The sequence below is a fragment of the Dipteris shenzhenensis genome, chromosome 2, assembly GCF_047967505.1.
Source record: "Dipteris shenzhenensis isolate YYH24624 ecotype China chromosome 2, Dip_SZ_1.0, whole genome shotgun sequence".
NCBI lineage: Eukaryota > Viridiplantae > Streptophyta > Polypodiopsida > Gleicheniales > Dipteridaceae > Dipteris > Dipteris shenzhenensis.
The window spans coordinates 53,965,732-53,982,108 of NC_141597.1; the positions used below are offsets into that span (position 1 = coordinate 53,965,732).

Consider the following 16,377-nt stretch of genomic DNA (forward strand, 5'->3'; position numbering starts at 1 on the left):
TTCAGTCGCAAAATCTGTCTTGAGAGGGCGACCTACATGCTCCACTTCTGTTCCTACTCTGTCATTCCATGAATCAGCCTCCAAATCAGCCCATATCAGGTGCCTGCTGGTCGCCATACTGCTGCAAATCTGATCGCCACTATCTGACTACTTTTTTGGCCTTATCAGATGCTTACTTTGCTGCTCCTAATCTTGACCATATAGGGTAAGCTTGCCATGCCACATTACTTCTTTTTCCAGATTTCGTTTTGCCTTTTGGGTACCTTAGAAAACTTTCAAATTTCTATCCTAAGTTCTCTTGTTTGGTCTTTAGATAGCAGGGGTTTTATCTATAAATGATTAAACACTATCTTTAGGGTTTTCGTCCGTTTATACTAATCCTAATGGGTGAAAACTCTGTTGTATCTCTATTTCAAGGTTCAAGAGAAAGATTGGAGCTACAACTGTGGCACTCTTCATCTGGATTCAACCAAGGGATGCGAGCGCGATTACTTTCCTCGTAAATCCAAAAATATATGAGTCTAGTCTCATGAAGAAATCGTTATATTGGTCTACGACTAGAGGCCAAGAGTCCTCAAGGTTTTGTCTAGAGATCTATATTACATTTTGATTGGACTAAGCATCACGAATATAAAATACAACTAGACTTGCCCAGTTGGGGGTGAACCTTATTCACACCCATTCGGGTGTCAGGATCTTCTTATTTCTTCTCTTTGTCATATGAGATATATGGATACGTGTGTGAACGGTATTCTTATTTGAAAATTGTGGAAATTCTAAAATCCTAAGTTTAAGTCTTCAATTGGAAATGCGCTTCCGCATAAGCACGACTCTGACACAAACTATATTCCAAAATATCCCTTGTTTGATAGTATTTAAGTGTCATAGAATGGCAAAAGGCATTTCAATAGCTTCAAATGGTTTATCCCGAAGTGTCTTTTTTTTCAATATGCAAGCGATAGCCATCTTATCCCAAGACCAGTGTCTGGGCACCAATGTCCATTGAAGTTCTCGATATACTCTCTTTCATCTGATCCTTGACCCATATCAATGCATCCCATATAAAAGGCAAATAAATCAGCTGTAAGAGTAGAATCATCCAAGGGTTGGATGTAAGCAGTTTACGACATCTACCGATCATATGCTTCCTATGTGTAATTCCACTCTTAATGCATAATTTCCCTCTATGGTTCCAGTTGCATGTATCAATGTTAGCAAGGTTTTTACATTACTTGCATGAGAGGCACCAACCCAAGCATCTCAAAATATGGAATACATCCCTAATTGCGCATTCCTCCTCACAAGGGTTGTTACCTTCAACATAGTAGCCTACAGTTTGTGATATTTTCAACAATTGGACGAGACCACTTTTAAGCACATTTATCAACCTTCAACCTTGATCAATTTTTATCATTGCAAGTCATATCCTCCTATTTGAGAGAAGCCTTAACAATCTGCTTTAACTACTTTGTATGTCTCAAGTTCCTTCACGTCTCAAGTTCCTTCACACCCTTAGCCCATGCCAAAGATATTCCAATGGTACAATGTTTGAAATCCATTGAACCATTTTCAATCCACATATATGGTTGGATTATGGTTGGATACTTACAAATACTCAATTAGGGCTCAATCCAACTGCAAAGCCTTCATCATGAGTTTAATAACAATTATCCTTGCTGAATCGTATCAGCATTAGTGGCACTATTGCTGATACTACCTAATCAAGAGGAGGTGCGCATCCACATACAGGGCTCTTAGTGCATAATCATTGAAAGCTTATCTCTACATTTCCAAGGAAACAAAAAATACTATTGCAAAAATAACAAATACAGTTTTCAATACGTAAGGAACAAAGGGCAGCAGCAATTCATTAAAAAACAAGTGGATACAAAGTTGATCTCGAATGCTTGCCTCTAGAGTCTAACATACATAGTAGAATCTATTTATTGGACTAATAAGCTGTCATCAACTCAAACCTTTTTCTGAAGTTCTGGGATTTATCTCAGAAGCCATGAAAGATGTCCTTATGACTTGGGATGGTAATTTCAAAAGGCCTTATTCCTTGTCACTAATCAAGCTTCCCCATTGAAACGTTTCAATAAAATTTCATAAAAATTTTCTAGTACAAGATGTACACGCATGTGAAGCACTTTGGATTTTTTGAAGGCACCTACAAGGTACGACTAAGACACCATTCAATAGCGGTCCGAATTTCTCAAAATTTCACAATGACTCATGGACCAAATCAATAAGTACTACTGTCTAAGCCTTCAAGTCCTCAGCATCATCCCCCTTAGCATCCTCATCCTCTGTACCACTCGCTAAATCCTCATATATCTTTGAGCCATTGTATCATGTATGAACGCAGAGCTGCACTAGTACTAGCCCACGTCTAGAATCGGGTGATACAAGGAGGAAAGATGAGCTCCCCATATAGCATAAAGTAGATATTACTCTCTTCATGAGGGGTCTTAGGAATCACTTCGCTCTTTGTAATGTCAATGTTTTGTGGATTGACCTAGTGACGCTAAATGGGATTTCCTTCCTTTCTCCTCAATCACATGTTAGAATGGTAGAATATAACTTACAAGTCTCTCTAAATGTGCCACCTAGCTCAAGACCTTTGGACTATGACTCACAATAAGCAAGCTTCAGCTTACAAGAGAGATGCCCCATCTCTTGGAACATGGCACTACTGGGAGATGACAAGGCCTACTCTTCTACATTACAAGAGGAGTGGCCCACCCTGAGATATGATGTACTTTTGTATATCTGGACGGTAAGAAACATGATTTCCAAGAATGCAATGGGCTATGGTGGACAACAGTGTTGACCAAGAGTGAAGGCTCTCATCATAAGGTTCACTCGGAGTTGGGAAGAACATATTGACCAACCAATAACCTATAAAGCAATACTTGCTGACTGACCATCTTAAGCCAATTATCATTTTGTAGATGAGCTCCTAAATAGGAACTTTGCTTTCTGATATTTCTCACTTGAGTAATAGGAGATAAAACTGTTCTTTTTTTTTTTAATTTTTAAGCAAATATTTTTAAATTTTTGGAAATTTTGATGAATAAAAAACACGTTTCAAAAAGTGAAACGTTTTTGGTCTGTTTCGTACAGGTTTGAAACGCATTTCAATGCAACTATGCTTGGGGGGGGGGGGGGGGGGGACACTTTCTATGTGTCATGTATTTGTGAGAGTTGTGCACATGCGGAAGCGTGTGAGAGAGAGAGAGAGAGAGAGAGAGAGAGAATCGACATAAGAGATAGGCAATAGCAATTGTATATTGCAGGTACAACCCCAGCACATGTGAGACAAATGGAGTGGAGAAGGGGGGGAGCCATTATAGCCCCTCAAACCAGTCAAGTCAGCCAGCATTGGCTGGCCATTGACCAACCAGCCACGTCGGTTGACCCGACCATGCAGATCCGTTGAGCCACCTTGGTTGGGGCCCAATTTGGGCACCCAACTCAGCCCTATCTAGCCTACTGAGCTAGCCTAACCAGCCCTACTCTATCCTATCCTCCCCAAGCAGGCACACCCAAAATAATAGCCCTCTCTCACCATGAGATGCCTAACTCTACACCCTCTCTACAACTCATGGTGAGCGCAATGATCTGAAGAAGCAAGTCGATGAAGATGCAACCATGGACCCTCCAACAACGCACCTATTACATTCACCTCGAAGAGTGCATCAAATAGCATGGATCTAATGCCACCTTGAACAACAAATGAGATGTCCTCAGCTGTGATTTTCCAAGCCAGTATGCACTAAGTTCCCAGTGGCATATAATGATATGTGGTGCACACCATGACCTGTTTCCTCCAGTGAACACATCACAAACAGGAACCTCGAACAATGAGCTCCAGTACACACCATGTCAAAACCTCTAGTCCATAGCTCCACATCCTTGCTTTGCCTACCAGACTTTCAAATGATCAGGGCCATTAACAGACCACACTCTCGCCCACATGCCCTCTCTGATCGTGACCCCGTGGGGGAAGACAATCAAACAGTTAACTAGCAATCCTTGGCAACCGTTGCTGCCTTGGAACCACTTGGCTGGGAAGAAGAGTCTGACTCCGAGTCCTGGTCCTTAAGGAGCTTTGCCTTTGGTTCGAAAATCTCTGGAAAGATTCCCTCTCTTCACGCATTTGTAGCACTTGCTCTGCTTTTCCCTGTGCACTATCGAAAGTGCTTCACCTCTTGGAGTGCCACCTAAAGTGACCTGAGCTCACCCAAGGAGACGAGAATTGATTCCTCCTAGAGTAGAAGGGAACATAGATCATCAAAGTCCAGCTGACTTGTTGTGCACCTCAAAGCTGACCATGTAGTATAATCTAGGGGACACTTGGTGACAATGAGTGCCGCCAATTGAAGAGATGTGAGGGAAGCACTCAATGCCTGCAACTAAACATGAAGAACCTTTTCCTGCATCAAGAATGGTTTCATGGTACTCCCTTTGGATAACTCGAGATTGTACAGTTGTCCCCGCAAAGTGATAGCACGCATCGCCGAACCCTTGCGTAGAGATCCTCTAGCTTAGACCATACCTTGTAGGCATTGTTCAGTGTCTGGACAATCGGAGAAACCTCCTTTGTGATTGTCCGGACCAAGGCTGAATGTGCCTTTAAGTCTTGATCCTCCCAATCCTCGATCTCCTCCTAAAATTCATCTTTCGAGCAGCATCCCAATGGATAGAGTTCTTGGGATGTTCAAGCTTCCATTCGTAGCCCTAAACAAGCACCCATAAGCCCTTGTGGATGAACCAGATCTTCAAGTTGAGCTTGTTCGTGCGTCGAGCTTATCCTTCTTACTCGTACATAGGGGTCCCATGAAGCTATTCCAATCCTCGTACCCCTTCTGCTGATCTTGGCAAAAAACAGTCCACAAAGTGGAGAGAAAGAGAAGCAAGACAGGATAGAGGTGTGTAAGAAACTGCCCTTCTGACGTCTCCAATCACGAATCCGCTTCGCTTTCCACGACTCAATAGGCTGCTGCAAACAGCCACCTATTTTCTCAGCCTCCGACCTAGGGGCCGACTCTGTGTGCTGTCCATTCCATGGGCAGATGGCACTAATCTGCTGCTGCCTCAGCAGGCACCGTGGTCAGTCGGCCCCGGACTGCTGCTGCCTCGAATATCCGCGAACAGGCAGGCCACCTGAAAGACTAGTGGCCAACCCTGTGTGCTGTCCAATGTATGTGCAGACTGTACCCAAAGCCGCCTTTAACTGCCGCCTCAGATCGCCCTTGGGTTTGTAGCTCCAAAGCTCACAGTAGTAGCCCATGATCACTTCCCTCGAGGTGTCCTCTATGTGGTAATGCCCTCAAAAATGTGTCAGCTCAGCCCTCTCTAGATCCCTCATCACCGACAGCAAATGATACCATGTGAGAGTTGTGCACATGCGGAAGCATCTGAAAGAGAGAAAAATCAACACAAGAGATAAGCAATAGCAACTAGGCACAACCACAGCCAAGGGGCTGACAGAGGGAGAATGAATGATCCAAGCGAAAGCCCCCAATTGACAAATGGAGTGGAGAAGGGGGGAGCCTTTTTGGCAATTAGACTCAACCTTTGCCATAGTCTTGAATTTTGAAATTTCTCAAGTAATTGATACCTGTTTCTTCATTCAGTATACATTTGCTTTTTGGACAGTGTCATTTCTAGAAGTCTTGGGGATCCTTATTCCATACCAAGCACGTGCGTGTAAGCAAAGGGGGCTTTCTTTACTACCATACACAAGAGCGATCTAATCTGGGCACAAATAAAACATTAGATATAGATTTGATTTGCCCACGCATTGAATAGAAACGTCACCAACTTTCTTGGTTGGTAATGGATTGTTGTCACCCAAATGAACATCAAGGAAACCCATGATTTGGGCAAGGATCTTGAACCATTCTTTTATACAACACGTGTTGTGATGCATGAGGTCACTATCCGAATATCTCTAGCAGCAAGTAGAGTTGTGCATACTCAAGGACTGATGTATCCTATGGCCTTTCTAACTCTATGGGGTCTCTACCCAATGTAAACATAACACATAATTACAAGTTATGTCACGCTAGTATAACCCTTTCAAGCATATTAGGCATCCATTTAATGCACATGATAATGCTTCTTTTTATTATCTTGCCCATTCTTAGGCTTGCCGAAAAAAGTCTTGGGCAAAATGACCTAACTTGCCACAATTATGACAATTGACCTACTTTACATCAGTCATATTTGCTTTGATTAGATTGAAGGAAATATTGATTTTGTTCCACTTATTCTGCCTAGGCTCGGATGTAAAGCCACTATGTTGTGCATTGCATTGTGACTTATTACTGAGAATTGTGAATTGCACTATACATATGTGCATAATGTAGAGTGGTACAATCGATAGAATGCATGACAAAGCATCTGGAAGGCAAGATACAAGACACAAGATGTCAACTGGAAAACACTTTGTTACTCCAAGCAGAATTAGCTACTCGTTATCTACTCAAGGGGGGCAGTTTTACTCAACATAAAGCTATAAAACCTCAAACTCAAATCACAAATTGCATAAGATGACAAACCCTCTCTTCAATAGCTCCATTCAAACACAAAGATCTTTTTCTCAGATAAAGTTTGGCTGGAAAGGTAGCCTCGACTATCAAAACTACAAGTCCTTCCAAGAAGCAGTATTAGAAAACAAAGTAGGACTTGGAGAATGTAGCACGCATTTTTTACTCTGCCTAAGATCCCATAAGCAATGTGAAAAATCCATTCCAAGGAAAGATACTTACAAAGCTCATCATAAGAGTCAGCATTATCTACTCCAATCCGGCATTTTACACTTACAGGAACATTGCAATTTTCTGCAATAGCTGCCATAGCATCACCCACAAGCTGCTCGGCAAAAAAAACACAGCTCTCAGCTTTTGCTTTCCATTATCCACAACTAAGCCTATTAAGTTGTGCATATATATACCTACATACATAAAAGTGGTTATAAATTTACTGACATCATTTTTCTCTTCATATAAGTTTGGTTTCTAGTTCACAGTTCAAATAAGGTTGGTTTCTGACATACTCACCTTGGGATCAAGCATAAGGCGTGCACCAAAACATCCATGACCAGCCACCTTATCGCTTGGGCACCCACAACTGACCCACATAACACATATCCATGAATATACCTAGATGAATCCAAGAACATTCCCAAACTCATCCTCTAAAAACACAACATAGTGCAGTTTCAATCTCACGATAGTCAACAACAACTCAACAACAAAAAAACAAGTAACAGACAACAGACAAAAGACCTAGCCCAAATTTGTTACAAAAGGATGAGAGGTCATTTACTTCAAATTGATCTCATCATAACCATAAGCACTTGCAAGCTGGGTTGCCCTTGCAAGGGTAGAAACATTGCTCCCACCAATTTGGAGGACAATAGGATGCTGGAATTTTGAAAATTCCAAAAACTTATCCTGCATTGAGCAGCAATGAACAGATCATCTTTCACATGTAAAAAGATCACATTTTGTAAATTTGTTAGCCATGCACTCCAAATAATACTAGACACACAACCAAGCTTTAAGATAGAAAAAAATTCCTCCCAATACAATTTTCCTTCGCAAATTTGCAGTACCCGTAACATCACCTACATCTCAGGGCCCGTTAGATCAGCTACTGTACCAATGCAATCAAATCTATGGAGGATATCACCTGCCTTCTCTTTGTTAGAAATTTGATACAGAGGCACGCATTCATTCTAGCTCAAAAAAACCAATGCTAAACCAAGAAATGGGTATGTCATATATGTGAAATAGCATGCACATATAGGTAACTCGCTCTGCATAAAGGTGAGTGCATGCGAAAAGCAAGAAAAAAGTTACCAAGTTTTTTTCTTGATGTATAATTGTATCAGCCACCACCATTTCAGTATACAACCACGCATGACGTGTGAGAAGTCTTGCAAGAGTTCGAAAGCAATTGTCTGTGTAGTCCATCATCGGTGCAACACTGCACTGTGGTCCCATGTATGTTAGTCACACAGCAAATAATACCAAATGCACGGTCACAACCCACAATGTTTAACACCCAACAATATTTCAAGCGAACTTAACCAAAAGGAGAAGAGGGGAGAGAGGAGAGAAAGAAAGATGTATTAACATCCGCGGAAGACCTCACGGGCCTATGGGACAAGGTACAAAGTACACCAAAAGGATGATCTCATACAAGCCCCAATGGGCTAGAGCAAAGGGCGCGCTAAGGCCCTTGCTCAGTGCTAATACTGCCAAACTGAACAACGAGAAACCTTATAAACTGATAAGCTGATAACCTGATAACTCTACAGAGCTCAATAGCTCGAACAAAAATCTGGAAGACTAGCTGAGAGCTGTAGCATGCTGAGGTTTGAGATCTAAGACTCAGGCTCAGAAGCCAAGCCCAGCACCATGGTGGCTAGCCTGTGAGCGGTGAAAATGTCTCGGATCTGCGTCTGTCAGGCTATGTCATGCTGTGGTGGCAGAGGGGGGCGTGGTCTCGATCTCTGAACCCACTCGGCTATGTTCGTCTCGGCGGGCGGTCTCCCCTAAGGAAAGCTGTGATAGGACGGACCTCAATAGAGTGTGTTCTGGTCACTCTCTGTGCTGTAGGTGGTCTCTACATCCCTCTATCAGTAATCCAGGATGCCCGCATGTCAACTATCTCCTCCACCTCCATCCCGATGTGTCCTCGAGCTGACTCAAATGCATAGAAGTCTGTGAAGTGACGCTATGCTCTTTCAGACTCTCTGTCTTGTGGTCTAATCGCCTCCTGCTGCTCTCTAATCTGTCGTAGTAGGGTCTCCCTGTGTCGGCGCATCTCAAGTAGATAGAGCCCAATGCAGACCTGATCCTGGAAGTGGATCAATCGTGAGTGTGGACCGAAACCATTCCCCTCCTGGTAGAGGCAATGGAATCATCCCCTGATCTCATAATAGACTAGGCAGACACATAGAAAATGCTCCTCTGTCTCAATCACTCCGAGTGTGCAAAGCACACATAGCCGCTACTCCCTAGGTATGCTTGCTACTCTCCCTGTCTCGATCCTCACCTGATGAGATGAGACACGGATCTGTCCAATGGCAATCCTCAGTGCATTTGAGACTCCTCTGTCCTCGAGATACAAGGGTCTGATAATGAATCCTTCCTCCGATACTCTCAAGAATTGGTCGCGGTAGAACTAAGACTTGGTGGGGAGCTCCTGGTATCCCCCCAAGTCCGAGACGTATGGAGCTGAAGGAGATCTTACCGTATGATACAATTGATCTCAAAACGCGGGATCTCGACTCAAGGGGTGCGTCCATGCTGTACTGAAAAGGGGGGAGCCTGTCCATCTAGATACCGTGCCTGGTAAACCATGTGGATATCTGTGCATACCATGTGTTTGCTCCACTCTCTGCTAGTCCTCTGGATGACTCCAAGGCCATTCTCAGCAATCTCCATCGAGTCAAGTCCCAAACTCTGTGAATGAAAGTCACTGTCTGAAAGATGGCATCAATCTGAAGGGGAGTCAAGGTGAACTCTGCTTGTACTATCTCATGTGGAACTGAGGGCTTACTCCGAATCATCCTGGATCCCATAGTCACATGTAGCCGCTCAAATTTCCTTCACTCGGTCTTCGGTAAGTCACATCCCCAGAAGGGTGCTGCATACATGGCCGTCAGTCGCACTAGTGTGGAACTGAGGGCTTACTTCAAATCATCCTAGATCCCATAGTCACATGTAGCCGCTCAAATTTCCTTCACTCGGTCTTCGGTAAGTCACATCCCCAGAAGGGTGCTACATACATGGCCGTCAGTCGCACTAGTGTGTCGAAGAGCTAGCTCTTCGTTGGTGGGATGAATATTCTGCGAATCTCACTTCTAATCCCTTTGATGACTAGTGAGACACTTTGCTTTCCTATTGTCATGCTTTACATTGGCTAGTGGCACACTTTTTATATTTTTTGCTTGAAAATTACATTTTCAGAGCTTATGTCATCCTTTAAGTCAGACGTTTGATTACTCTCTTTAAATTTTGTCCCTTGTAGTGCTTTGCCTGCATATGCTGAAGGAACGGCTAGAGCCACAATGAAGGACAAGCGGTTTGATCAACTTCGAACACAATGTTCACACATCCGTAGTCTTTTTGTAGACGAAGAGTGTGAAGATAGTGGTTGAAGTGTTTCGTGGATCTTTGTGCCTTTTTGAAGTATTGAGTATGTTATAGCCCCAAAACCATATTAGCATTGCATAATGCAGAATACCATGGATTGAATGAATGAATGGATTCATATTGTGTTAAAATCTACTATTCATTTTTAGGAGCAACAAGCAATTTATTGCATCCACTTGCACTATAGAACACCATGGAGTTATAAACCCCAAATGCATATTGTGCCATTTGAGTGCATGGAAATGACCACTTGCCATGCTATGTGATATCATTGATATTTCTTACTGGAACCATGTCCACCTCTCAATAAAATAAACTTCAAGAATGCAATCTGTTTCCATATGATCAATGTGTTGAAAGAATCAATTGGAACCATGGTTTTAAACAAAGATCCTCACAAGCATCACTCGAACTTTGGACTCGCTCGAACACAGTCGCTCAATGTTTTGACTTACCCCAAAACTCGCACCTTGGTTGGCAGCCTCCCGTCAAGGGCCTCCAAAACTCGGCCTTTGTGAACGGACTTCTGCCAGGCTGTTGCAGCGGATCTCAATTTGCGCACAGGGGCCAACCAAGACACTGCTGCGTGCAGGAATCTGTAGACCTCCGTGTGGGTGTGTCCCGCACCCTTCCTTCCACTTGGCCCTCCATACACGCGACCTTTTTGCTGCGCTCTTGTCCCGTGTCTTCCATGCAGGCTTCCCCTACATGTCGCCTCCTTGTGCGACTCCCTTCCACACAGTCTTCTCACACTTGTTGTCCGTGCCTTTGTCCCGCACACTCTTCTTCTGTCCCGGTTGTGGATTGTCACAGCTCCGATACCAAATGCGAAGAAACAGACTTCTCAAGAATGAAAATGTGTGCAATGCACGCAGAATTTGAATGCCAATTGGCCCTCCAATGGGGAAGAGCGCCCTCGTGAGAGTACATGTTTCTATTTCAACCTACATGCAAGGTGGGAGATAGATGGTGGATGAATGCAAGGTGAATAGAGAGAATGCTACGTGAGATTCACAATGAAAGGGTGACACCCTGTCATTAATGTCCCTTGAGATCACTCAAGTTCCATCTTCCCATTTACACCCATCCTTAGCCTATCACCCATGCATCTACCATTCAATGCACCTTAATGCACCCTTCCCTTCCTATTGCCCCTAGAACCTAGACACGTGTGTGCACTTTTATTAATAGAATAAGTGTCACATGTCCAAATTTGATGCCGTCTGAAGCAATAGCTTCAGCTCGACTAGTTCTATCTACTGAGATCATCCACCGCCATAACAAATCGGTCGGTGTAAGGATACAATTGGTTTTATCCAGGACACCACTATAGCCTTGCAATTATCATAAGCTTGCCTCCAAAGACCTCTTGAGCTCTTCAGAGATAGTTCATCATGCCGAAGCGTCTTTTGGAGCTTAAAAATGCTCTAAGGCAACTTCTTGTTTGTAATGAGTGGGAGGCATGGAAGGATTCCACCAATGGAGTTGCCTTGGAATACAAGCCCTCAAGTTTATCTGATGGCTTTTGGAAGAATGTCAATCACATGGTGAATATAGTGGAGCCCATCATCCTTTTTTAATGATATTAATGAGTTATGAGGAATCGGAAAAATGATTGAACATGTGGAGGAGGAGGTGACTATTCCTACTAAGAATTAGCAGTTATGTTATTTTGGAGGTAGCAGGCCATGTAGAGCAATCGTGGCTGGTACATTAACACTCGTCTAGAGGACATTCCCCTTAAAGGCTATGGCTTTATGGGGTGGTTTTCAAAAGGTATCTTCAAACGGGACCAAGGTGAATGAAATTGGATTGTTACAAGCCATTCTTTGAGTTTACAGCCACTAATTTCATATTAGAGCCAAAGGATGGAGACCGTCCAGAGCTCATCAATCGGAGAGCCTTCAGATCAGTCCAATTGTGCAGATGTCATTAACAAAGTCAAATGAGCATATATGCTCTTGCACCGTTCAACAAATAGGTACTCCATAAATCAGTGTCGCCAGTTTGCTTACACAATGTCTTTGAAGATTCCTCAAGAGTAAGAAAGTCATTCTTTTCTTCTGGCTTTTCATTCATGGAAGGATTGCAGTAAATTAGTGGAGAAATCTTTAGAAGTTGATTGATGAGTCTTTTTAGCATTGCCTCTAGGAATGTTTGGGATTGTAGGACTTATGGGCCTTGTTCATCACATGGGGCTTAGTGGCCTAGCTCTCTTTGACTAGGCCTGGCTCTCTTTGACTAGGTTTGGCTCTCTTTTATGCGAGTCAATCTCTTCTTGGCCTATCACAATTATGCATCATCTTGTAGCGTTTTATTGAACTAACACTGCTCCTACTTCTCAATACAGAACTCCAGTTGTATCCCTAGATACAAGTTGAGAGATTATTGCGAGCATCGTTGCATGGCACATTTTGGAGATCCATATATATAAAGGCTAGAGACGGCACCCAAGTCCACCTACCTCATATCCATGGCTAGCATTGGGACAAACATTGTACATACCTTGATGGCCATTGGTCGAGGATGCAGGGGACTTCTAGAATGCATCAGCCAAGAGAATGATTTTCTCAAAGAGTGGAGAGGCAGCCCTTTCTTCTTTAAGTCTCTTACTAGCATGGTGTGGGACTTTCAACCACAATCCTAGTTTTCCTCAAGATTTGCATATGCTTAGATATTTTGAGTGGTACTCTCATGCTCTACATGATGTATTTCTGATTTGAGTGCTTTGCTCTTAGTTGTTTCTTTCATACTTAATAGAAACCTATTTCATAGTGGGGGGGGGAGGCAGTTATCAACTATGCATTGTACTATGTGAAATTTTATTAATGATTACAGCAGATCGAAGAGAAGTCATAAGTATTTGAGTAAATTCAAAGAATTTAGAGAAAGGTTGAGAACCAAATAGACAAAAAGATCAAAGTATTGAGGTCGGATAGAGCCGGTGAATATATGTCTTCGACATTCATAATTTTTGCTGAGCTCATAAAATCAGAAGGTAATTCACATATGTAGACACAGCTCAGAAAATGAAATACCAAAAAGGCATAATAGAACACTAGCTGAAAAGGCAAGAGCCATGTTGAATGAAAAGCATTTGCCAACCTAGTATTAGACGTAAGCAATCAACACAACAAAACTGATACAAGTGTAGCACCTTATGATGCATTTACTAAATATAAGCCGAGTATTGGACATCTCAAGATTTTTGGATGCCTAGCAGATGTACACATTCATAAACATGAGGAAGGTGAGTGTAAAGCCAAGAAAATGCATCATGGTTGGAACTTGGATACCCTAAAGTTTAAACATACAAAACTTACAAATTGTATGATCCAATCAATAAGAAAATATTATGTAGACAGAGATGCATTTTCAGAGTACATCAGCTTCACAAGGAAGACGGATACTACGAAGCAACAAGAATACGAAGAAAAACCTGTAAAATCACAAGGATCTAGATAAGAGAAATGAAATAACAATGAAAAGCACGAACAAGCCCATGGTTTTACTCAAACGAAAGACGTTCTCATCAAGGGAGATATGGAACAGTAATGGTCGATCCATCTTCAACCCCAAAATCATCATTTTGAGGGAAGACACGGGCAGCTTGTCAACCGCGTCCCAAGCGTAGGGATCTTCACCACCACCAATCTTCTTGCCATGCGGATCTTCCCCACCACCATTCTTCAACGAAGACATTGAAGCAATCACTCCTATGATCTTGAGGGAAGGTATTGAGGAGCAATCTCAACATCATAACCTATAGAGTGCTACAAAAGAAAGGGGTAGAAACGCTAACCCTGAAGTGTTATATATATTCATTCTTTTAAACTAATGTAGTGTACACTTAGTCCTTTGTGTACGCTCTGTGGTTGTGTCGTATCTCCACTCTCTTCTCTCTTCCCTTCGAGTTTTTCACTAGCTATAGGCTTCACTATTCAAATGGCACCGTCTCTACTTACTTAGTGACATGCTCGGGTGCAGACAAAGATCACCAGCTAAGGCTCAACGTTGTCTAACACGACTAGTCAAGTCATAATATATTAGTCCCTCCATTGCTCTTGTGTAGACTTAAACGTCTTAACTTTGTGGTTTCAGAGCGTTATGAAATGCATGAGCCCTCCACACACCTACAAGCACGCACGCACAGCGCTCTCTCTCTCTCTCTCTCTCTCTCTCTCTCTCTCTCCCATGTGGAAGCGAACCTCGTTGAATTACTTTGGGTTTCATATGAATCATTGTGGGTATCATATGAAGAATTGTGTTGAAATCCTGCATCTCGTAAAATCGACAACCCAATTGCCTTCTTCCCATTTTTGGCAGCTTCGGAGTGTAATCTAATTCCACTTCACAGTGTAATCTTCAGCCGCAGAAAATGTGAAAACGCTATTCAAAAGCGACATAAGTGCAAATAAAAAAGTTTTGCTCTCAACAAACGCCTTGGGGTTGATGGTGACCTGAACAGCGGAGGCAGGTATTCACTTTTCTGCTCTGAAACGCCATCATTCCAAGAGAAACCGCAGAAGCAACGACAGCGTCTGCGGGGAGATTGGTGGCTGCAGCTAGAAATGGCAGCAGAACGAGAAGACGGAAGGATGCAGTGTGCCGGGAAAAGGGTGGGCAAGCTGATACCCATGGTGGTGGCGCTATGGATGAGCGGCTTCCCTCCAAGCCTTTAGTAGGGGAAGGCTTGTGAACTCACTAGCCATCTTTGTGAATAAGGTTTAAACAAAGTGTGGCACTGGCTTAGCTTCTAGGCAAACGATTGTCACGATGAGTTGGTCCATACGTGATCGATCTCATTTTGTAAGAACACATTAATTGTTGGATGTTGACCATTGGTCCTGCAATAGAGTTGTACTCAATGTTGAAGTCGCGTACAATCTATGTAGTCCCCTTGGAAGAGCCTAATTCTCATGTTTTTCCTACGATGCATGACATAATGATCCAAGGGAAAATGAGACATGCTATAAAGGAAATGTCACATAAATGGTTCTCAAGAGTGTGGGAAATAGCACCTTGAGGTCTAGAGCATGGAGTGCTATTTCCCATGGTCCCACCCTATTTCCCACCTATTTCCCTTCTATTTCCCATGTTGCATTTGCACAGCATAACAAAAATAGCTATTTCTTACTTATTTCCCTTCCATGACATAAGGCCCTTTGCTTGTGCTTTTGGTGATCTGTATGTGTTAATAATTGCAATTTGTTGGTTTGAAGTTGTGTGCAGTAATGATAGAAGGCACTCGCAGCCTTGTATGTACAAGTTCTCTACGCTTCTTTTCTTTTTGTATAGTGGAGCAATTGTGGCAAGACATGACTAATTAATGAGCAATGTGCACCCTTTTTTTTGGTGGGGGCTGTCTAATTCCATCGCCTGGGTAATTGATTGACCATTGTATATGAGGACAGAGAAAGTATGGCCAAAATTATCGTGAAGTATCGTGAATCAACTAAAGACCAATGGACGACAGGAGGCGAAATTCTAAAATGGCTTCATGTAGCATCCTTCGGAACAACCTTGTTGCGGCCATCTGCATGTAGGAGTTGTATAGTGCACCATAGTGTGTGGTGATTGTCATCCAACCTGGTAACATTCTCTTGAAGCATGGCAAACATTTTGTTGTAAGTGTATGCAGGATAGAAAGTTATCAAGCAAGCAAGTAAATCAGTGTTGGACAATTTCTCCTTAATAAATTTTTCATTCCATTTGGCAATGTGAGAGCCCAAGTCAATTTTTGAATCCATGAAGAAGACAACAAACTTTGTTTCTTACTTTACAAGAACTGTTGGGATCCTTTACTTGCAATGCTATGTTGTGTCGCAACAAGAAAATGTGTCTGTATATTGATAGCATACACAAAGCTTGCAAGTACGAGGAACAAATAAATGTATGAAGCCGAACTAAAGAAGTGGACTTTGTATCACACAAACTGTATATATAAATTTCAAAAGATGAAAATGTTTATAATGGAAGCAAACTCGTATGCTTTGTTTTGACTGCACTCTGTACTCGTGAGGGCAAACATATGTACGATGCAATGAAATGAGAGAGTGAAAAATGTTCACAGTGGGGACAAAAGAAGGAGGTTGGGCTGCATTTGGAACGGCACAGGCATGTACAACGGAAAAGCATGTGGCAACTGCGTCTCAAATGCGCACTCTTTGTGAACGTAGTTACAAAACCTAAACTTGTA

The 16,377-nt window shown here is 42.6% G+C and overlaps 1 protein-coding gene across 5 annotated transcripts in view; it reads right to left on the reverse strand.

Moving 5' to 3' along the window:
- The window catches only part of LOC147904980 (uncharacterized), a 30,666-nt gene extending 15,736 nt beyond the window's left edge, over positions 1-14,930 (reverse strand). For 3 of the 5 annotated variants that reach the window (XM_087396249.1, XM_087396245.1, XM_087396252.1), the window contains exons 1-5: positions 14,639-14,930; positions 7,875-8,001; positions 7,339-7,466; positions 7,071-7,140; positions 6,780-6,882 (exon numbers count right to left, since the gene is read on the reverse strand). In XM_087396249.1, the coding sequence (XP_087252375.1) occupies positions 6,780-6,882; positions 7,071-7,140; positions 7,339-7,466; positions 7,875-8,001; positions 14,639-14,817 (607 nt within the window). In that variant the 5' untranslated portion in view covers positions 14,818-14,930. Of the gene's footprint in view, positions 1-6,779; positions 6,883-7,070; positions 7,141-7,338; positions 7,467-7,874; positions 8,007-14,386; positions 14,509-14,638 lie in introns of those variants that run through there. The other 2 variants (XM_087396258.1, XM_087396263.1) reach the window with 2 other exon arrangements.
- Between the last annotated feature and the right edge of the window lie 1,447 nt (positions 14,931-16,377).